Source organism: Vulpes lagopus, chromosome 10, assembly GCF_018345385.1.
Source record: "Vulpes lagopus strain Blue_001 chromosome 10, ASM1834538v1, whole genome shotgun sequence".
Classification (NCBI taxonomy): Eukaryota; Metazoa; Chordata; class Mammalia; order Carnivora; family Canidae; genus Vulpes; species Vulpes lagopus.
Window position 1 is genome coordinate 50893155 of NC_054833.1, and position 23908 is coordinate 50917062.

Here is a 23908-nt window from a genome sequence, read left to right on the forward strand (position 1 = left end):
CAGGGTCCTGGGATTGAGCCTCACAGTGGGCTCTGAGCTGAGCATGGAGCCTGCTTAGAATTCTCTGTCTTCCTCTGCCCCTTCCCTGCTTGTGTTCATTCTATGGGTCTAAACACGTGCACACACACACACACACACACAGAAGGGAGAGAGTGAAATAAGGTATTATCAGTGAGAAAAGATAGAATAGATTAACAGCAGAAATAGGCCTATAAAAATTTCAGCTTTTGGAATTTTAAGACAGAATATAAAATATTGTTGTTTAAAGAAATAAGAATAAAGCTTGAAAACACGAGGAGGAAACAAGTAAATATGCAAAGTAACCTCCAGAAACAATTGAAATGAAAATCTCAGAATTGGTTTAATCACCATTAGACACAATTAAAAAGAGAATTACCATTATTGAAGGTAATTTGAAATAATTATCCAGAATAATTTCAGGGAGAAAAATATGGAAAATGTGAAAGAAACTGAAAATGTGGAGGAAAGAATAAGAATATCTGGTCTATGTCTAAAAGGACTTCCAAAAAAAATAAATAAATAAAAGGAATTCCAGGGCTACTTGGGTGGTGCAGTCAAATGTCTGACTTTTGATTTCAGCTCAGGTCATAATCTCAGGGTTGTGAGATTGAGCCCTGCAACAAGCTCTATGCTGAGTGCAAGCCTGCTTAAGATTCTCTCTCTCCACCTCTCCTTTGCTCTTTCTCTCTAAAAGAAATAAATAAAATATTTAGGGCATCCCCTGGTGGCTTTGCGGTTTAGTGCCATTGTCAGCCTGGGTGTGATCCTGGAGACCTGGGATCAACTCCCACATTGAGCTCCCTGTTTCTCCTTCTGCCTGTGTCTCTCTGCCTCTCTCTCTCTCTCTCTCTCTCTGTGTGTGTCTCTCATGAATAAATAAAGAAAATCTTTAAAAAAATATTTAAAAAAGTAAATGGAGTTCCAATAAATAAATAAATAGATGGATAGATAGATAGATAATAAATAAATGGATTTCCTGAAGAAGATAATAGAAAGACCAGGGAAATGTTAATATGGATCTAATGGCTGACTATTTTCCTAGTTATTGAAAGATATCTTCAAATCCTGGAAGCCCAACAAAGCCAAACAAATCCCAAGCATCACATGAACATTGAGACACATTATAGTGAAATGAACAACCTCAAAAACAAACAAACAAACAAACAAACAAACAACAACAACAACAAAACGATGGTAGTAAAAAGCCACAGGAAGAGTCAGGTCACCTACAAAGAAGGCAGTTGACTGACTCTTGGTTGTAGAGGTGTAGACAAGTAAAATATATTCAAAGTGCTAAGAAAAAATATTAGTCAATATAAAGTTCTATACCCACCAAAACTGTCTTAAAAACACAAAGAAGAAGGGTGCCTTGGTGGGTCAGTCGACTAAGTATCTGACTCTTGGTTTCAGCTCAGATCATGATCTCACGTTCTTGGAATCAAGCCCAATGTTGGGCCCTGTGTTCAGCAGAGTTTGCTTGTCTCTCTCCTTCTGCCCCTCCCCCCACCTCCTCTCATAAATAAATAAAAATTTTTTAAAAAAGAAAGAAGATATAATCAAGACATTTTTAGACAATCAAAAATAGACTATCATCAAAAGGCACCATCTAAAGGAAGTTTTAAAGATGTACCTCAAGTGGAAAGAAAATAAATTCTTTTCTAAAAATATTTTATTTATTTCTTCATGAGAGACAGAGACAGGCAGAGACATGAGCAGAGGGAGAAGCAGGCTCCCTGAGGGGAGCCTGATATGGGACTTGATTCCAGGATCATGCCCTGAGCCAAAGGCAGATGCTGAGCCACCCAGGCATCCCACAAATCATTATTATACAGACATATTATTGAAAGACAAAGAATGGGGAAAAAATACCCAAGCCCAATACTAATTAAGAGGAACCTGGAGAAGCTCTATTAGTAGCCAGAAAAATTGACTTTAACATAAAAAGTATTACTATAGATAAAGAGTGTCATTTCATAATGGTGAAATCTTTGATTCACTAGAGATATATAACAATTTAAAATTGCTACATACCTATTGCTGCAAATTGAAAACATACACATCAAATATTGACAAATGTGGAAGGAGTAACTGACAAACCTCCCATCATATTGTATAATGCATTGGCTCTCAAACTTTAGTATACATCAGAACCCATGAAAAGCTTGTTAAGACGCAGACTGCTGGGCCTGTCTCCAGAGCTTCTGCTTCAACAGACTGAGGGTGGAATCTGAGAATTTCTACTTCTAACAAGTTCTGAGGTGTTGCTCATGTCTCTGCTTTGGGAACCCCAATTTGTAAATCACTGGTTTAACAAATGTTTCAATGATATACATCAAACCAACAAAAACTTAGTAGGAGATGGAATATTTGAAGAGCACCATTATTAAGCTTGATCTAATGGACATATTAGAACATTAGAGAATATGTATTTTGTTATTTTTTTAATTTTATTTAAATTTTACTTAGTTAACATTGCAATATTGTTTCTGGAGTAGAATTCATTGATTGATCTTTTTCATATAACACTCAATGCTCATCACAAAAAATGTCTTCCTTAATTCTCATCACCCATCTATCCCATCTTCCTACCCCCATCTCTCCATCAACCCTCAGTTTGTTCTGTATTGTTAAGAGTCTCTTATGGTTTATTTCCCAATCTCTCACCCCTCTCTTACCTTATGTTCATCTGTTTTTTTCCTTAACCTTAAATTCCACATGTGAATGAGACCATATGACTTATTTCACTTAGCATAGTACACGCTAGCTCCATCCATGTTGTTGCAAATGGCAAGATTTCATTCTTTTTGAATTTCATTGTATATATAGACTACTTTTTTTTAATGATTTTTTACTTATTCATTAGAAAGAGAGAGAGAGAGAGGGAGTGAGTGAGAGAGAGAGAGAGAGAGAGAGAGGCAGAGACCCTGGCAGAGGGAGAAGCAGACTCCACGCAGGGAGCCTGGCATGGGACTCGCTCCCAGGACTCCAGGATCATGCCCTGGACTGAAGGCGGCTCTAAACCACTGAGCCACCTGGGCTTCCTTAGACTACTTCTTCTTCTGTATCTTCTGTATCTAGTCATCTGTGATGAACATTTTGGCTTTCTCTATAGTTTGACTATTGCTGATAATGCTGCTATAAACATTGGGGGTGATGTACCCCTTTGAATCTGTATTTTTGTATTCTTTGGATAAAAATTAGTAGTGCAATTGCCAGGGCATAGGGTAGTTTTATTTTTAACTTTTTGAGGAACCTCCATCCTGTTTTCCAGAGTGGCTGCATCAGTTGGCATTCTCACCAACAGTGCAAGAAGGTTCCCCTTCTCCACACCCTTGACAACATCTATTGTTTCTTGTGTTGTTAATTTTAGCCAGAGAATAGACATTTTAAACACACATGAGACATTTAAGGAAATTCACTGTCTGTTTAGGTCTCAAAGCTAATTTTGGCCATTTTCAAATTATTGGTATTATATAGGCTGTGTTATCATGGATTAAAGCTTGAAATTAATTTTAGAAAAAGAACTTAAAAAAATCTTACTATGCTTAGAAATAATGGGATGTCTTGAACTCATGGTCAAAGAAGAAATCATAATGGAAATTGAAAAATACTTATAAGTGAATGATAGCAAAACTATTAAGTTGTGAGATGCAGCTCAAAATTAATGCACTTAAATTATGATTTAAGGAATTAGGGGACTAGAAGGATAAACCCAAATAATGTAGAAGGAAGGAAGTAATACAGATTGAAACAAAAATTAATGAAATAGAAAACAAATATTACAGGTAGTGAGAGGGGCACTGAGATTATTACATTAAACTTTATGGAATATGTATATGAAAAGGTAAAAAATATTTTTGAAGAGGGTTACCTGAATGCTTTATGGTCAGCCTCTTTTGTTGATCTCTAACATGATTATTGAGGCACTTATGGAGCTGTTCCTACTAGAATAAGGGGATGTTTTTGGGGAGCAGTGGAACACCAAATTAGTCATTAAATAAACAAGCCAATTTCAGGTAATTTCTGAATTAGCTTGCTAGGGTTGCCATAACAAGGTACCACACACTGGGGGGCATAAAAAAACAGGAATGTATTTCTCAAAGTTTTAGAGACTGGAAGTCTAAGGTCAAGTTGAACAGGGTAGATTCCTTATAAGCATCTCTACTTAGCTTGTCGATGGTCATCTTCTCCCTGTGCCCTTACATGGTCTTCCTTCTGTAACTATGTCCTAATTTCTTCTTATGAGTATACCAGTCATATTGGTTTAGAGCCCACCCTAATCACATCATTTTATTTAATTATCTTTTGAATGATCTGACCTCCAAATATGGTTACATTCTGGGGTATTAAACATATGAATTTTGGTGGGAAACAGTTCAGCCCAAAGCACTCTGCCTTCTGGCCCCCCAAAATCTATGACTTTTTCTGTGGGCAACCACGGACTAGCTGGAGTAACTGAACCAAACCAAGCCCGGACTTGCGTCCCTCATTCACTTGCTCTGGAGCCTAAAGGGTGAATAGTTGGTAGACGCTTGAGAAAGGGCTTGAGCAATGGTTCTCAGGGCTCGCTTGTACGTGATTGCCCACATAACACAATAGATACAACTTATTCTGACTTGGTCAAAAATGTAAATAACGGTCTGTCTGTCCTTGCTGGTCTGTTTACCATACCTAATATTCCTTTGAAGTATGCACATCTGGAGCAACAAGCTTATCTATTTACCAAGGTCTTCTGGCACCTGTGAGTCTGTCTTGCATGCTGAGAAAGGGGAACTTTGGAGGGTTTCACAAACCTGCTAAAAATAAACACCTTCTTGGCTTTGTTTTGCTCATGCTATAAAATGTTGTAAAACCTCGAATAAAGCTGGCACTGCATGGACATCATCCACTGTGTCCCTCCTGTCCCCATCTCTTTTCTTTTATTTTCCTCATCCCCTTATCCTCAGGACCCTGATCGTGTTGCCACAGCGTGCGCAACACTTTTCACATGCAAAATATATTTAGCCTATATCAATAGATAGCTTCAGGAGCCTAACCCACTCTAGCATCAATTCTAAGTCTAGAATCTCATCTAAATTTAATCTCAATCAGGTATGGGTGAGACTTGGTTTGGCTTATCCTGAGGCAAAATTCCTCTTCAGGGCTGTGAATTTGTGCAATGGGACAGATTATCTACTTTCCAAATTCAGTGGTGGGACAGGCATAGGACAGACACTAAAAGGGAGAAATCAGAAATAAGAAAGAGGTTACTGTCCCAAATAAGTCAGAACACTAGCAGGGCAAATTCCATTAGATTTTAAGCCTTCTTTGGCTTGATGCTCTGTCACTTGCGCCAACCAGGATGATGGTCCCTCACCCCCGGTCCTGGTTGACTTGAACATATGAATTTTGGGGAACACAATTCATCCATAAAGATTTCTATGGTAAAAATGTACCCATTAAATTTGATAGAGACTGGGAGACAGTGGATTAATTTACATCAGGGAAGTCTTCTCTACATAAGTGACATTGGACCTGAGATGATGCTGAAATTATGCTCTAATAATCTGAGGCAGATTATTCTAGGTAGAGGAAATGGGAAAAATTTGGAGTTAGAGGAATAGGAAGAATATTATCCTGTGCAAGTTGGAGAGACAGAGTTGTAGACTGGAGTAAGAAGTCTAATTTTTATTCGGAATAAGACAGGCAGCATTGATAGCTTGCAAGCGAGTGACCTTATTTCATAGGCATTTTGGATAATGGTTATAGAGAGGCAGGAACAGAATACATCCAAAGATACAGGACTTCAGTGCAATGGTTCAGGCTAGAGATTTTGGTAGTCTGTTCTAAGGTGATAGAGATAGAGAAAAGTGAGTAGGTTCAAGATATATTTTGGAAATGGGAAAAAAAGACTGGCTATTGGATTGCATGAGGAGGATCAGAGAAAGGGAGGACTCAAGCATGACCCCTAGATTTTTTAGCTTGAGAACTGATACACTGAGGTGCTATGTCCTAGGACTGGAGTGAATGGCAGAGAACAGGAAATGGGGAAACTGAGTTTCGTCGGTGCCATGTTTGAGAAGTCTTTAAGATTTCCTAGTGGAGATGCCAGGTAAACAGATGTGTGAATTTTCAGCTCAGGGGAATCCCATACCAGACTTATAAAATTTGGGAGTCATCAGCCTATGGATACTATTTGAAATCATGCAACTGGACAATAAGAAATAGCTATGGGTAATACAAACTTTATGTTTCTCCAGATGATTCTCCCCTTCTTTTTTCAATTTTTAAAAAATTGTTGTTCAACTGCACATCAGCATTCTTTTTTTTTTTTTTTAAGATTTTATTTATTTATTCATAGAGATGCAGAAAGAGAGAGGCAGAGACACAGGCAGAGGGAGAAGCAGGCTCCATGCAGAGAGCCTGACGTGGGACTTGAACCAGAACCAGGGTCTCCAGGATCACGCCCTGGGCTGCAGGCGGCACTAAACCGCTGCGCCACGGGGGCTGCCCCACATCTGCATTCTTTTCAATGACTCTTAACTCCTTATATCAGAGGTTGGACAATCTCGGGGGTGGTGAGGGTGGTGGGGGAAAGGATTCAGGCAATAGCACCTGGAGAGGTGAAGGGAAGAGAAATCCTTCAGGACTGAGCAGAAAAGAAGGTAGGAAGTGGGGCCTGGCTGGGAATAAGAAATAATCTTGGTAAAAGCTCATGTTTCAAACTCTTCTTTCCTTGCATAGATAATAAGGTCCTTTAGGGTTGTGTACAGATCTTCTCTATTAAATTTTAGACAATTTCAGGGCAAGAACCATGTCTTATTCATTATCACATTTTCCCTGCCACCTACACAGGTCCCTGATTATAGCAGGTTTTCTAAAAGTATTGGTGGAGAGGAGGAAGAAAGGAAAGATGGGAGAAAAAGTAAGAGTAATTTTCATGTCTCAAATATTGCTGGTCATATCTGGAACTGTGGTCTGCACATAATTTGCATTCAACCATACCTGGTTGATTGATTTATAATATTCTCTATCATAAGATAATGGTTTTAATGTGAATTCTCCAAACTTGACATCTAAGCGCACAGTATTATTGATTCACTCTGTTTAATGACAAATAATTCTGATGTTCTCTTTTTCGGTACCTTGTGTACTTCCAGCAGTTCAAATCGAAGATAGCTAGACACCAAGATTCGTAGAACACTCTGAGAAAGAGAAAATAAGGAGGCTTAGCTAGAACAAGTCAGCTGTTTGTCTTTGTGGGCCTCAAATGTTAGGATGCTAGAAACAGGGGTCTTGAGATGCTTGGGTGGCTCAGTGGTTGAGCGTCTGCCTTTGGTTCAAGTCATGATCCTGATGTCCTGGGATTGAGTCCCGCACTTGGCTCCCTGCAGGGAGCTTGCTTCTCCCTCTGCCTTTGTCTTTGCCTCTCTCTCCGTGTCTCTCATGAATAAATAAATAAAATAAAATAATTTTTAAAAAGAAACAGTGGTCTTTTAAAATAAGAGTTTTTTCCTCCAGCTTTATTGAGATATAATTGACAACATTGTGTAAGTTTAAAGCATATGATATGAAGATTTGACATCCATATATATGTGCGTGTGTGCATAGCAAAGTGATTATCTCACTAAGGTTAGTTAACACATCCATCACCTCACATGGTTACTTCCTTTTTTGTTTTTGTTTTGTTTTTGTGGTGGGAACAGTTAAGGTCTATTCTAGCAAATTTCAAGTTTACAATTCAGTGTGGTTAGCTGTGGTCACCAGGCTGTACATTAGATCCCAGAACTTACCCATCTTATAACTGAAAGTTAATACCCTGACCAACATCTCCCCATTTCTACTTCCTAGCCCCTGGTGACCACCCATATTCTACTCTATTTCTATGAGTTCACCTTGTCCTTAGGATTCATCTATGTTGCTGTAAATGGCAGGATTTCCCTTGCTAAAGCTGAATAATATTACATTGTATTAAAATAAGGCTTTTATATAAAGGCTTTAAGAGGAAGTTAAATACAGATTGCATTTGAAAAGTTCCCGTTTACTTTTCAAGAAAATGACTGTAGCCTAGTTTAGTTCTGGATTTAAAGAGTCTTTTTTTTTTTTTTTTTTTTTTTAAGTAGCCTCCACATCCAGCATGGTGCTTGAACTCACAATCCTGAGATCAATGACCTGAGCTGAGATCAAGAGTCAGACACTTAACTGACTGAACCACCGAGGCAACCCTAGATTCAAAGAGTTTTAAATATTGATGTCTGAATTGGTTTCAAATGTTTCTTCTTTCTGATTCTGTTCAATACAAAAGTTGCAGTCCGTTATGAATATGGTATTTTTAGTATTCATATATGCCTCACAAAATAACATGACAAAAAACTTCAACACTGAGAACCACAATCTTATGTTTTTTGATTGATGAGATTCACTATGGATGTGATCTAACAGCTTTTGTTAAGACAGTATGTTATAGGGACACCTGGGTGGCTCAGCAGTTGAGCGCCTGCCTCAGGTCCAGGACGTGATCCTGGAGTCCTAGGATCAAGTCCTGTGTTGGGATCCTTGCATGGAGTCTGCTTCTCCCTCTGCCTGTGTCTCTGCTGCTCTCCCTCTCTCTCTCTCTGTGTGTCTCTCATGAATAAATAAATAAAGTCTTAAAAAAAAAAAGACAGTATGTAATATCTGATGAGATTTAAAAGTGTGTTTATTTACAATTATTTTTACAAAAGGGAGAAAAAGATATTGAGAAAGAGGCTCAGGTGTGCTTGTCAGTTAAATTGGAGAAGCAAACTGGTGACTTGATGTCAGAGGCAGTTACTATCCTACAGAACATAAGCAAATCACTTAATCTTTATGAGCCTTCATTTACTCACCTGAAAAAATAGTGCTAATAGGCTAGTAAGAGCTAATGAGGCTAGCATTTTGGAAAGCATCTGTGGCAGACTCTACTTTCCAAAGATGTCTGCAACAGTGTCTTCCAACGCACAAGCTCTTTCCTGTGGCTTCCCTGTGACATGTCTCCCAAGGAGAGGTGGGGAATTGTCTTAGTCTATTTCAGCTGCTTTAACAAATTATGATAGACCGTGTTCCTTAAACAACAGACATTTATTTCTCTGTTCAGGAAGCTGTCAGTCCAAGGAGCAGGTGCCAGGATGGTCAGGTTCTGGTGAGAGCCCCACTCGGGTGTAGACTGCTCACTTCTCATTGTATCCTTACATGACAGAGAAAAAGTGAGCCAGCTCTATGGCCTCTGTTCATGGGTAGTCCACTCTCACAACCTAAATTACCTCCCAAAGACCCCACCTCCAAATACCATCACATTGGGAATTAGATTTCAACATACGACCTGAAATCTGGCATTGTGATGCCCCCAGCTATGGTTTTCTTTTTTAAAATTCCCCTGGCTATTCGGGGTCTTTTCTGATTCCATACAAATCTTAAAATAATTTGTTCTAACATCTCTGTTGAATGTGTTGTTGAATAATTTGTTCTAACTCTCTGAAGAAAGTCCATGGTATTTTGATAGGGATTGCATTAAACGTGTAAATTGCCCTGGGTAACATTGACATTTTCACAATATTAATTCTGCCAATCCATGAGCATGGAATATTTTTCCATCTCTTTGTGTCTTCCTCAATTTCTTTCAGAAGTATTCTATAGTTTTTAGGGTATAGATCCTTTACCTCTTTGGTTAGGTTTATTCCTAGGTATCTTATGCTTTTGGGTGCAATTGTAAATGGGATTGACTCCTTAATTTCTCTTTCTTCAGTCTCATTGTTAGTGTATAGAAATGCCATTGATTTCTGGGCATTGATTTTGTATCCTGCCACGCTACCAAATTGCTGTATGAGTTCTAGCAATCTTGGGGTGGAGGCTTTTGGGTTTTCTATGTAGAGTATCATGTCATCGGCGGAGAGGGAGAGTTTGACTTCTTCTTTGCCAATTTGAATGCCTTTAATGTCTTTTTGTTGTCTGATTGCTGAGGCGAGGACTTCCAGAACTATGTTGAACAACAGTGGTGAGAGTGGACATCCCTGTCGTGTTCCTGATCTTAGGGGAAAGGCTCCCAGTGCTTCCCCATTGAGAATGATATTTGCTGTGGGCTTTTTGCAAATGGCTTTTAAGATGTCGAGGAATGTTCCCTCTATCCCAACACTCTGAAGGGTTTTGATCAGGAATGGATGCTGTATTTTGTCAAATGCTTTCTCTGCATCTAATGAGAGTATCATATGGTTCTTGGTTTTTCTCTTGCTGATATGATGAATCACATTGATGGTTTTACGAGTGTTGAACCAGCCTTGTGTCCCGGGGATAAATCCTACTTGGTCATGGTGAATAATTTTCTTAATGTGTTGTTGGATCCTATTGGCTAGTATCTTGTTGAGAATTTTTGCATCCATGTTCATCAGGGATATTGGTCTGTAATTCTCCTTTTTGGTGGGGTCTTTGTCTGGTTTCGGAATTAAGGTGATGCTGGCCTCACAGAACGAATTTGGAAGTACTCCATCTCTTTCTATCTGTCCAAACAGCTTTAGTAGAATAGGTATGATTTCTTCTTTAAACGTTTGACAGAATTCCCCTGGGAAGCCATCTGGCCCTGGACTCTTGTGTCTTGGGAGGTTTTTGATGACTGCTTCAATTTCCTCCCTGGTTATTGGCCTGTTCAGGTTTTCTATTTCTTCCTGCTCCAGTTTTGGTATTTTGTGGCTTTCCAGGAATGCGTCCATTTCTTCTAGATTGCCTTATTGGCGTAGAGCTGTTCATAATATGTTTTTAAAATCGTTTGTATTTCCTTGGTGTTGGTAGTGATCTCTCCTTTCTCATTCATGATTTTATTAATTTGAGTCTTCTCTCTCTTCTTTTTAATAAGGTTGGCTAATGGTTTATCTATCTTATTAATTCTTTCAAAGAACCAACTCCTGGTTCTGTTGATCTGTGGTCATCAAGACAGTGTGGTACTGGCACAAAAACAGACACATAGATCAATGGAACAGAATAGAGAATCCAGAAGTGGACCCTGAACTTTATGGTCAACTAATATTCGATAAAGGAGGAAAGACTATCCATTGGAAGAAAGACAGTCTCTTCAATAAATGGTGTTGGGAAAATTGGACATCCACATGCAGAAGAATGAAACTGGACCGCTCTCTTTCACCACACACAGAGATAAACTCAAAATGGATGAGAGATCTAAATGTGAGACAAGATTCCATCAAAATCCTAGAGGAGAACACAGGCAACACTCTTTTTGAACTTGGCCACAGTAACTTCTTGCAAGATACATCCACAAAGGCAAAAGAAACAAAAGCAAAAATGAACTATTGGGACTTCATCAAGATAAGAAGCTATTGCACAGCAAAGGATACAGTCAACAAAACTAAAAGACAACCTACAGAATGGGAGAAGATATTTGCGAATGACATATCAGATAAAGGGCTAGTTTCCCAGATCTATAAAGAACTTATTAAACTCAACACCAAAGAAACAAACAATCCAATCATGAAATGGGCAAAAGCCATGAAGAGAAATCTCACAGAGGAAGACATGGACATGGCCAACATGCACATGAGAAAATGCTCTGCATCACTTGCCATCAGGGAAATACAAATCAAAACCACAATGAGATACCACCTCACACCAGTGAGAATGGGGAAAATTAACAAGGCAGGAAACAACAAATGTTGGAGAGGATGCGGAGAAAAGGGAACCCTCTTACACTGTTGGTGGGACTGTGAACTGGTGCAGCCACTCTGGAAAACTGTGTGGAGGTTCCTCAAAGAGTTAAAAATAGACCTGCCCTACGACCCAGCAATTGCACTGTTGGGGATTTACCCCAAAGATTCAGATGCAATGAAACGTCGGGACACCTGCACCCCGATGTTTCTATCAGCAATGGCCACAATAGCCAAACTGTGGAAGGAGCCTCGGTGTCCATCGAAAGATGAATGGATAAAGAAGATGTGGTTTATGTATACAATGGAATATTACTCAGCAATTAGAAACGACAAATACCCACCATTTGCTTCAACGTGGATGGAACTGGAGGGTATTATGCTGAGTGAAATAAGTCAATCGGAGAAGGACAAACAGTGTATGTTCTCATTCATTTGGGGAATATGAATAATAGTGAAAGGGAATATAAAGGAAGGGAAAAGAAATGTTGGGAAATATCAGGAAGGGAGACAGAACATAAAGACTCCTAACTCTGGGAAACGAACTAGGGGTGGTAGAAGGGGAGGAGGGCGGGGGGTGGGGGGGAATGGGTGACGGGCACTGAGGGGTACACTTGACGGGATGAGCACTGGGTGTTTTTCTGTATGTTGGTAAATTGAACACCAATAAAAATTAATTTATTAAAAAAAAAAGATTTCAACATACGAATTTTGGAGGGGCACAAGCATTCAATCCAAAACAGGAGTCCTGTATTCCGCACCCCCCTGCCGACCCCCCCCCCCCCCCCCCCCCGCCGCCCGCTCTTGCGGCTTGACGGTCTTGTGATAATATTGAAGATGATGCTATGTGACTTTTGATGCTAGGCCATAAAGGAGGATACTAAGACCCTCCCCCAACTCCAAAAAAAAAAAAAAAAAAAAAAGAAAGAAAGAAAAAAGAAAGAAAGAAAGAAAGAAAGAAAGAAAGAAAGAAAGAAAAGCAGTCTTTAACTTTTTTTTTTTTTTTTTTTAAGTCTTTAACATTTGGAAGCTGGCCTGGCACTCATAGCCAGGCCATTTTTCATTTCTTTTTCTTATTGGACATAAACAATCTCACAAAGTACCATCCTCAGACAAGATTAATCTGAGACTGAAAAAAACGAGACAAAGCAAGGCCAGTTCATAATTTTATCTAAGCAGAATCCAGGATCATTGTGCCACCCACAGAATACCAACTCTCCTTCTCTCTTGGTCAAAATGAGTAGATGCTACTTCTTTACCAATTGCAGTATTTGGCCCTTCCATATAGGTAAGACTGAGATTGAGATACCAATCAGAATTTTATCCAGTCCAATAGCATTCAACCCAGAGAAAATCCTTGCTTCCTGACATCCTTCCTCAAATCATTCAGCCAAAGGCCAAATCCTAGAACAGATTTTTTCTAACATCTTCTTACTGAGAAAGCCAGTGATTCTCCCACGGGGTTTGTTCTCCCTTGATGCAAGAGGTAATAAATTCAACTGTTTAAGTATACGTATATTCTTGGTGGTCTTTGGCTGGAGGACATTAACAATGTTTTGACCTTTTTTTCTCTTGGGACACTAGTGTAGGGGTGGGAGAACCAGTTGTCATACAAGCAGACAACTACCCCAAAGTCACCAGGCTATGAGGAAGCCCAAATTAGCTCACAACAAGAGACCCCATGGAACTAAGTGACAAGAGAGAGGTTGGTCAGTCCCTGGCTGCTCCAGCCCTGACACCTGACCACCCACCAATACCCTCACCTTTCAGCTTCAATTATCTTTGACTGCAACTGCATGAAAGACCTGGAGCCAGACCACTTGGTGCAGACTTCCTCAATTTCTGACCCACAGAAACCAAAAGAAATAATAAAATGATTATTGTCCAAAGCCACTAAGATTTTGGGTTATTTGAAACATACAATAGCCACTAAGCCACTAAGCCACTAAGATTTTGGGTTATTTGAAACATACAATAGATAACTGGAACAGAAAATGTATATGAAGTATCTGGCACACACAGTAGGTGCTTAATAAGTGGTAGCTGTTTTTGGTACTTGTAAGAAGTAAGGCTATTATGTGCAGAATCTTCCAACAACTGAATACTTTTTTTTTTTTTTTTTGAATACTTTTTTTTTTTAGTAAATTTCCTCTGACAGGGCTGCCTGGGTAGCTCAGTGGTTGAGCGTCTGCCTTTGGCTCAGGGTGTGATCCTGGAGTCCTGGGATCAAGTCCCGTGTAGAGCTCCCTGCATGGAGCCTGCTTCTCCCTCTGCCTGTGTCTCTGCCTCTCTCTCTCTGTGTCTCTCATGAATAAGTAAATAAAATCTTTAAAAAAATTTCCTTTGAAAGAACTTTGTGGAATGATGCCCATAGATCCACTGAATATATGTTAATCCTGCTACCAAAATAATACAGACTGATCAATAAACTTGAGTAAGAGGGATGAGCTCATTTTGGAGCAATGTTAGAGTGTTACTACTATGGCTACTTTTTGAGGAGGATCTTCTGTTTAGAAAATACATATAACTGTGCATAACTTCAGAATCACACCAGTGGTTGACTATGTTTCCTGACCTAATTTTTATGTGGGGGTAAGATGTTGTACCTAATTGGTTTTTAATTAGGACTAATATGACCCATGGAAAAAAAGTCTTAATTGAGTATTTTTCAAGTTGCAGAAGTAGTCTATGCCCATTAGAAACAACACAAAATGAAGATGTATAATATGAGGGTGTTTCTCCTCCCTCCTCCCTCTCTTCCACCTCCCTGCCATCACTCCCATGACCTAAACAGTAATCTGTAGCCTGGTATATATATATATATATTTTTTTTCTTCTTTCTTTCTTTCTTCTTTCTTTCTTTCTTTCTTTCTTTCTTTCTTTCTTTCTTTCTTTCTTTCTTTCTTTCTTTCTTTCTTTCTTTCTTTCTTTCTTTCTTTCTTTCTTTCTTTCTTTCTTTCTTTCTTCTTTCTTTCTTCTTCTTTCTTCTTCTCCTCCTCCTCCTCCTCTTCCTTCATATAAACACAAGCAAGCATAAATACATGCATATAGATGTATACTATGTATAAAGATATTTAGTTACTTAGTTGTTGGTATTTACTAAAACAGAATCACATGATATAATTTTTAGTCTGCAACTTGCTTTTTTCACCTGACAGCATATCGTGATCTCTACAAGTCAGTGTATATCCAATCTGCATTTGTTTCCTCTGGCTGCTGTAACAAATTGCCACCAATGTAGTGGCTTAAAACAGCAAAAGTTATTCTCTTACAGTTCTGGAGGTCAGAAGTTCGAAATCAGTTTTATTGGCTATAGATGAGGCTAAAGTCGGCAGTGCTACTTCCTGCTTGAGGCTCTGAGCTTCTAATGGCTGTCTGGACGCCTTGGCTTTGGAAATGTATTTTCAAGCTGAATTTCCCAAATCTCTGTATTCCCCAATTTCTGCTTCTGTCACAGTGTCACTTTCTCTTCCACTCTAAGTCTCCATCTGGGGGCACCTGGGTGTCTCAGTGGTTGAGCATCTACCTTTGGCTCAGGGCATGATCCCACGGTGCTGGGATTGAGTCCTGCATCAGGCTCCTTCTCCCTTTGCCTATGGCTCGGCCTTTCTCTGTCTTCATGAATAAATAAATAAAACCTTAAAAAAAAAAATCTCCATCTGCTTCTCTCTCATAAGGACACTTGCCATTACGTTAAAGCCCACCAGATAAATTCAGGAAAATGTCTTCATCTCAAGGTATGTCATTTAATCACATCTGCAGATCTCTTTTTGCTAGAGTGTAGAGGCTGCTTTTAGGCAACAGGCTTGCTTGCACAATGGAATGAAGAAAGGACTCACAGCTGGCTGAATACAAACAGGTCCATCCTGCGACCCATCTCAAAACATCCATAAGCCCTAAATGACCAATGAGTTACTTACACCTGGACACAGGTACCAAAAAAGGCAAATTCCACGCATTCTATTCCCATATCTCCCCAACTTCCCCATTTAAATACAGCCCCCACCCACTGCCCCTGGCAGACAGTCTCTCCTTTGCTGTCTACCTGTCACACCCTTGTCCTTGTCCAAAGCTCCTTTGCTGTGTATTCCATAAACTTCTTTGTTCTGCCTCAGGTGAATCTTTTCACCACCTATACCCACCAGCCTCCACCCAATCAGGTCACCCCACATTTGGGGCCCCCATCTGACCAGGACAGATACCACATATATTTAAAAGAACATTCTCAGATTCTAGGGAGATTACTTAAATAAGATTTTTTTTCTTTTAAGATTTTATTTATCTACATGAGAGAGAGAAAGAGAGAGAGAGAGCATAAGCGGGGGGAACAGTAGGCAGAGGAAGAGGGAGAGCAGCAGGCTCCCCACTGAGCAGGGATTTCCCCATGAAGGGCTCCATCCCAGGACTCCAGGATCATGACCCAAGCCCAAGGCAGATGCTTAACCCACTAAGCCACCCAGACGCCCCACTTAAATAAAATCTTAAAACCAAAACCAAAACTGATTTAGGTGAGAAGAGACTTTATTTGAAAGAATTATCAGAGGAGGAAGATTATTGCAAAAGGGGGAGGAGGACTCTTCCTTGCCTAGGAAAAAAGTGGAAGGAGGGATCCCTGGGTGGCGCAGTGGTTTAGCGCCTGCCTTTGGCCCAGGGCGCGATCCTGGAGACCCGAGATCGAGTCCCACATCGGGCTCCCGGTGCATGGAGCCTGCTTCTCCCTCTGCCTGTGTCTCTGCCCCTCTCTCTCTCTCTCTCTCTGTGACTATCATACATAAATAAATAAAAATTTTAAAAAAAAAGTGGAATGAAAGAGTGTTTTGGGGGTCCCTGGGTGGCTCAGCGGTTCTGCGCCTGCCTTTGGCCCAGGGCGCGATCCTGGAGTCCCGGGATCGAGTCCCGCGTTGGGCTCCTGACATGGAGCCTGTTTCTCCCTCTGCCTGTGTCTCTGCCTCTCACTTTCTCTATGTCTATCATGAATAAATAAATAAAATCTTTTTTTTTTTTTTTTAAAAAGAGTGGCTTGACCAAATAGTAGATCAGAGAGTGTTTCATCTTGAGGCGACCGAAGTCTCAAGAGGGGCCCATTAAGGGTGGTTATAAGCTGGCTCAGGCTGAGGCAGGGATAAGTCCCAGGCCTGGAGGAAGAAGAGGAAAGTAGCTAGTTGAGTTAACAAGTATTCTGTTCTGAACAGTCAGTGGGAAAAAGCAGTTTAGCCATCATTTAGGAAGGAGAGGATGGGAACTTGGAGGGTCTGTCTGGTTTTGTCCTGAGTGAAAACAACTCTGAGTCTTATCTGAGGCATATTGGGAAGTGTGTGTTTCTTTGGAGCATGCCACTTCTAAGAATACCAAAGTATGGAGCATTAAAAAACATTTTTTTTTTTTAAAGAGAAAAAGTATGGAGAGTGCAATAGGAAGGGCAGAGGGAGAGGGAGAGAGGAGAATCTTAAGCAAACTCTGGGGGGGGGGGCACAGCTGGGATGTCCCTCCTAGAGCTCGATCCTAGGACCATGAGATCATGACCTGAGCCAAAAGCAAGAGTCAGAGCCACCCAGGTGCTCCACTATGGGTGCATTTCATAACCATTACTATCTTCCAGGAGCACAGGACTCAGGTAAAATTCAACACTGTCAATATATAAGGTTTAGTGGACTGTTTGCTTTACAAAACCGAGATCACATCACACGTACTTCTGTATATTTTGCTTTTTTTTTCACTTAAAAATAGCAAGATAAACTCTTCCCACCTCTTGGTACAGCTCTTTGCCGGAAGATGCTGTTGCACCATAATACTCAGTCACCCCTCTACTGGATGACCATGTTCTTCAACAGTCAAAAAAATGATTTTAAGTTTGGGGTTCTTGTTGCTGCTAAACTCGGGGTTCCTAAGGCCACACCATTTTTAAAAATCCATTTTCTTTCTTAGAACCTTGTCACAGAATTGCCAACTCATTTGAATTTACCTTTATTTTGCTCCTTCATACCAGTCCTCCACCCTCCTCTGGCCCTGGGAGGGAGGTGGTGGGGAAAAGAAATGGTCCCACGCCTCCCTCTCTCTGTCTCTCTCTCTCTCTCTCTCTGTCTCTCTGTCTCTCTCTCTCTCTCGTCTTCTGGAGAGGATCGATGAGGATCGGGAACCTTTCCACCTCAGGTGGTTGTCTCTCCTCCGCGGAGAGGCATCCCACGGCGGGCCCCTGGCTGCAGGGCGCCCCGGGTGCCTGCCGCCAGCTGGTGACAGCGTGCGCAGCGCGGCCCCATAGAGACGCGGTGCAAAAATCCCCTTGGGATCTTACCCAGGTTTTGCAATTTAAAGAAACAGCTCTGAAGCGTCCTCAGTTCTTTTAGATGGTAGGTGTGTTTCGTGACCTAGTCAGAGGGAGGGTGGCCGGCCGGGGAGGCAGGGGAGGAGTCAGCCGGCCCTCTCCATTTAGCAAAGTTCCGGCGCTGCAAAGTCACTGCTCTTTGGGGCCGGTGTAACCTCGGCTCACGTGCCGGCGTCGACCAGGGGCCGTAACACCCCGGGGTGCCCGCGCGGTGTCGCCCATCCCCGCGGCCCCACCGCCAGGGCGCGGGAGCAGCGCGGCCCTAGTGCTCAGCTCCCCGGGAGGGGCCAGGTCGTCGCCTGCAGACGTGTGGGCCCGGCCGGGAGAACGGACGGCGGAGGCCTGGCGGCGGCCCAGCCCGGAGGAGGAGGCCCGCGAGCGAGCGCCGAGGGAGGGAGCGTGGGCGGGAGCGCAGGGGGCGGGAGGCCGCGAGCGCGGGGCCGGGTCCCCAGGCCGCCCAGGCGCCGTCCCCGCCCGCCCGCCCCGCCCCGCCCCGCCCCGGCCCGGCCGGTCGGGGGTTCCGGGCGCCGAGCCTGCAGGGGCGCATGGAGGCGGCCTCGCCCGCGGGACCCGGCGCGCCGGGAGCGGCGAGCGCGCTGGGCAGCCTGCTGCGCGGGCTCCGGGGCCGGCTTTTCACCTGGTGAGTGCGGGGGCGGCGGGGGCGGGGGCGGGGGGGTCCCTGCGCGCTCGGGTGCGGGCGCACGCGGCCGGGTGGCGGCGCGGCGGGGCTCGGGCGGCCCCACGTGTGGCTCACCTGGCCTTGTGGAGCCGCGCGCCCCGCCCTCGCCGCCCTCGCCGCCCTCGCCGCCCTCGCGGAAATCGGGCCGGTGTGCTTGGGCGACCGGGGCTCTCGGCCGAGCGGGCGCGGGGAGGGCGGCCCGGGGATGCTGTGAAGGCGGCGCGTCCCGCCCACCCCGGGCAGGTGGGCAGCTGGCGATGGCGGCGCCGCCAGGCGGTCACCCTCGGCCCGCGATCCTCCCTCCACGAGGCAGTGAGTTCCCCCGAGTGAGAAATCGGGGTTAAGTTTGAGGTCCCGCCCCGAGGCCGCCCGGAGCCCGCGGCGCCCTGGCCCCGGGCGAGGGGGCGGCCGGGGAAGCGCGCGTCTGCGGTGGGCGCGCCCGGGGGCGGCCGAGGAGCGCTCCGGGGACCCGCCGCGGCCCCGCCTCCTGCGCACGCAGGACCTGGGGACTTAGGACCCGAGGACCCCGAGCCACGGTGCTTGAGCTCAGGGCCTGGCCGGTTATGTGGACGCTGTCGTGCGCTTTTACCACTCTGTGAGATGGCACTATTCTAGACGCTTCGCTGGCCCAGAAGCAAACGAGGCTGAGCATTTCGCCCAAGACCAAGAGATGATGACCCGTGAAGGGTGGTGCCCACAAAACCCAGTCACAACTGTGATTTAACCACTCCTGGCCGCCGGCACCGCGTCTAACAGGCATTTGCTTTTGTTGTTGTTGTTGTTTTGGGTTTTTGTTTTGTTTTGTTTTTCCTTCTAATTAACGTAAAAAAGTAACCAATGAAAGATTGTGAAAACTCATTTTCTGGTTTACCAGATCAAGAATGGTGTTTGCATTTTTGTTGTGTAAAAGAATAGTTTGAAATAGATGCGTGTACTTACAGGGCAAAGTTGGCCAGAAATCACCTTGTGTCCTCCAGTTGTGTATGTCCTGATAAATGTCCACAGGTTCTCAGCTGGGAGGCAGCATAAGGTAATGGCTAAGGGCCCAGATTCTGGAATCCTATCCCGTGTGTGCCACTTACCAGCTGGGTGACCTTGGGCAAGTCACTTAAGTTCTCTGTGCCCCAATTTCTTATTTGTAACTGGAGATAATAGCAGTTTCTACCTGGTAGGGAAATTGTGAGGATTATGTGGCTGACTCCATAGCCTGGCTCATGGTATGGCTCTGTAGAGGCTACTTGTCATTTCCATCAGTCTCCATTCTTGGGTGTTGGGAGATGCCAGAGGCCCTGAGGATGGACAGACAGTATGGCAGAGAGCAGTATAGCAAGATGTAAGAATAAGGAGTAGCGATGATTTCTTTTTTCTCCTTATGTTCTAATATTTTCAAAATATTGGCATATTGTACAGTCAGGAGTATCTAATAGCTTCCTAAATATGAGATTTTTTCTGTCTCCAAGCACACTTTTTTGTACCTCCTTTACAGATTGTGACTTTCTTCCTTGTGTGATAGCTGTTTGTGGCCATCTTATATCACTGGCGGAGTGAGTCCTTCATAGCAGGAATTAAGAATTTTTCCTTTTTCTATGTCCCACAACCCTTAGCAGACTCCCAGAGCCTGGATGCGCTGGACTCCATCTCATGACCCATGAGATCAGGACGTGAGTCAAGGGATCCCTGGGTGGCGCAGCGGTTTAGCGCCTGCCTTTGGCCCAGGGCGCGATCCTGGAGACCCGGGATTGAATCCCACGTTGGGCTCCCGGTGCATGGAGCCTGCTTCTCCCTCTGCCTATGTCTCTGCCTCTCTCTCTCTCTCTCTCTCTGTGTGACTATCATAAATAAATAAATTAAAAAAAAAAAAAAAAAAGGACCTGAGTCGAAACCAAGTTTACACACTTTGGTTAAGCTTGAGCCACCCAGGCGGCCTGGTTGGCAGAGTTCTTTGTTCATTAAGGTTTCCATTCTTAATGTCTGGCAACCATCCAGACTTGGATTCTGTTCACAGTTTTCCTTGTCTGACCCAGCAATCAGAAAAATTCAGTTTACTAGATATCCAGTATTCTGTATACTCAATATTTTATTTTATTTATTTTATTTTATTTTTATTTTATTTATTTTTTTTTGAGGATCTATGATGTTCTAGGTTCTGGACTACTCTCTGGCCTACAGGGATGAGTAGGATTTAGTTTCAGGGAGTTCACGATCAAGTTATGGTAAGAAGTTATGGCAGATGTTCTAGAGGTGAGCACAAGTACAGATGGCACAAAGGATGAGGTGTAGGGTTAGGGAGCATGGCCGGGAAGGGGATCAGGAAATTAGAAGCATGAATAGGAGGTTTCTAGGTGAACTAGGAGAGGAAGGCCAATCCAGGCATGGATGTACGAGAACGTTTTGCTTAAGGAACTGCAAGTGGCTTGGTGTGAGGTGGGTATGGGCACGAGGAGGAAGGAGCACTGGTAGTCGGTGGACAGGTGCGCACCTGTGATTGTCTGGCAAATGACCTGGCCCTTGGGCTCCTTCTTTCTGTTCAGTTTCCTCGTTTCAAAGGTTAAGGCCCAGACGTTTTTGAAGGAGTCATTTAGGGGTGTTCGTCTATTCATTCAGCAAACATCTCCTGAGTGCTCACAGTGTGCATAGCAAGGTCTCAAGCTGGCATGCACTCTGCTGAAGAGCACTGTTCTCTGGTGGCAGTGAAACAAAGATGTAGGTGGAAGGGCTTTTTATGGTTTGTGTAGTGCAGGATTGGGCAACTCTAGATCCTGCCAGTCTCCAAAATAGCTCCTTCCTTCTCCTTTTCCTTTGTGAGATTATTAAATTAACATCTGCCTCCTTTACCAACTCCAAGAGGTGAGAAATACTACATTTTTAAAAAAAGATTATCATGATGTATTTGAGAGAGAGAGAGAGAGTGAACGTGTGCACGACAGCACACAAGCAGGGGCAGAGGCAGAGGGAGAAGCAGACGCTGAGCAGGGAGCCCATATGGGACTCGATCCCAGGACTCTGGTATCATGCCCTGTGCTGAAGGCAGATGCTTTACTGACTGAGCCCCAGGTGCCCCAATACTACTTACTTTTTAGTCACTACTATAGACTCTGCTGAGCACAGCGCCTACCTTACAATAGATACACAATGAACATCAGATGGTTGAATGAATCCCTAATCCCCAATAGGAATTTTATAATAGATCACATTTCTTTTTTTTTTTTTTAAGATTATTTATTTTAGAGAGAGAGAGACAGAGAACCAGAGAACACAGGCGTGAGTAGGGGAAGGGACAAAGGGAGAGGGAGGGAGAATCCTAAGTAGGCTCCCTGCCTAGCGCTAAGCCTGATGTGGGGCTCAATGTCCCGACCCTGAGATCACAATCTGAGCTGCAATCTGAGCTGAAATCAAGAGCCAGATGCTCAACCAGCTGAGCCACCCAGGTGCCCCCATGTCTCTCTGAAATAAAAACAAAAAGAAAAGACAAAAAAACAAAAAACTGCTCTTTTTCGTGGCGCCTCCGAGGCGGTAGGCTGCTTCGGGATGAAGCTGAACATCTCTTTCCCAGCTACTGGCTGCCAGAAGCTCATTGAAGTGGATGCTGAGCGCAAACTGCGTACCTTTTATGAGAAGCGTATGGCCACAGAAGTTGCTGCCGATGCTCTGGGCGAGGAGTGGAAGGGTTACGTGGTGCGAGTCAGTGGTGGCGATGACAAACAAGGCTTCCCCAGGAAGCAGGGTGTCTTGACCCAAGGCCGCGTCCGCCTGCTGCTGAGTAAGGGGCATTCCCGCTACCGACCCGGGAGGATGGAGAGACGAAGCGCAGATCTGTTCGGGGTTGCGTTGTGGATGCCAATCTCAGTGTTCTCAATTTGGTTATTGTGGAAAAAGGGGAGAAGGATATTCCTGGACTCACGGATACTACTGTGCCTCATCGCCTGGGGCCCAAAAGAGCCAGCAGAATCCAAAAGCTTTTTAATCTGTCAAAAGAAGACGATGTCCGCCAGTATGTTGTTAGAAAGCCCCTAAACAAAGAAGGTAAGAAACCTAGAACCAAAGCACCCAAGATTCAGCGTCTTGTTACTCCACGTGTCCTCCAACACAAACATCGGCGTATTGCTTTGAAGAAACAGCGTACTAAGAAAAATAAGGAAGAGGCTGCAGAATATGCTAAACTCTTGGCCAAGAGAATGAAGGAGGCCAAAGAAAAACGCCAGGAACAGATTGCCAAGAGACGGAGGCTGTCCTCTCTGAGAGCTTCTACCTCTAAGTCTGAGTCCAGTCAAAAATGAGATTTTCTAAGAGTGACAAAATAAATAAGATCAGACACCAAAACAAAAACAAAAAACTATGTTTATCACACAGTCATGTTGTCTTGTATCTCTGTTTCTCAGTCTGGCCTTATTGACAGTTTAGGTGGAATAATTCTTTGTTGTGGCGGACTGTGTTGTCGGATGCAGCAGCACCCCTGATCTTAGCCCACTAGATGCCCACAGAGCACCCCCAGTTCCTCCCACCCCTGAGCGGTGATGATCAAAATTCTTTCCAGACATTGTCACATGGCTCCTGGGGGAAAACTCCCCTAGTTGAAAACCTCTGATTTAGCCCTATTGTTTCTAACTGAGTGCTGCAGGGTGTGCCGTCCTCCAGTGATGCCCCCCCCCCCCCCCCGGGAGTTTCCATCTCTCAGCCGCCACAAACCACACTGTGACAAGTATGCTCACACGTGTCCCCTTGTGTACTGGGAAGAGCCAGTGGCCAGGCTCGGGCTCCTGATAAACCCCAGGCTGGAGACTCTGTGGGCGCCACAGCCTTACTGCTGATTGCCGTTGTCCTGTACCCTTCTGGCAGGCTGTTCTGGGACCATGACAGCTGCCCTGGAAGGAGGAGGAGCCCTCTCTCTCTCGGCCCATTTGCCCTAAGAGCTTGGAGGGCGTGGGTGGGGGAATGATCTTTGGCTGGACAGTTTGAACCTTTTCATTAAACATCTCAGTAATGCAGGGAGTTGGTCAAGGGACAGGCAGTAAAGCGTAGGACAGAGGTGAGGGTGGACTTCACAAGCTTCCATCCAACATGACCTGACTGGGCCCCTGGCTGTCCCCTGCCCCAGGCTAGTGACCTCTCCCTCCTGCAGACAACCTTTAGGTTACTGCTTGCTTATCTCTGCTCCTTCCTTCAGGTTGATTGTGAGAAAAATGAGATGATGGCTGCTAGTGCTTATTCCTTTTTTTTTCTTTTTAAAGGTTTTATTTATTC

The 23908-nt window shown here is 43.7% G+C and overlaps 1 protein-coding gene and 1 pseudogene across 4 annotated transcripts in view; both read left to right on the top strand.

Annotated features, from left to right (window-relative positions):
• The first annotated feature begins 18113 nt into the window (after positions 1–18113).
• The window catches only part of SLC35F2 (solute carrier family 35 member F2), a 48993-nt gene continuing 43198 nt past the window's right edge, over positions 18114–23908 (top strand). The window contains exon 1 of one of the 4 annotated variants that reach the window (XM_041772499.1): positions 18114–18628. In XM_041772499.1, coding sequence (XP_041628433.1) covers positions 18534–18628 — 95 coding nt within the window. In that variant the 5' untranslated portion in view covers positions 18114–18533. Of the gene's footprint in view, positions 18629–18681; positions 18980–19063; positions 19424–23908 lie in introns of those variants that run through there. The other 3 variants (XM_041772501.1, XM_041772500.1, XM_041772502.1) reach the window with 3 other exon arrangements.
• On the top strand, positions 22153–22987 carry LOC121500623 (annotated as a pseudogene).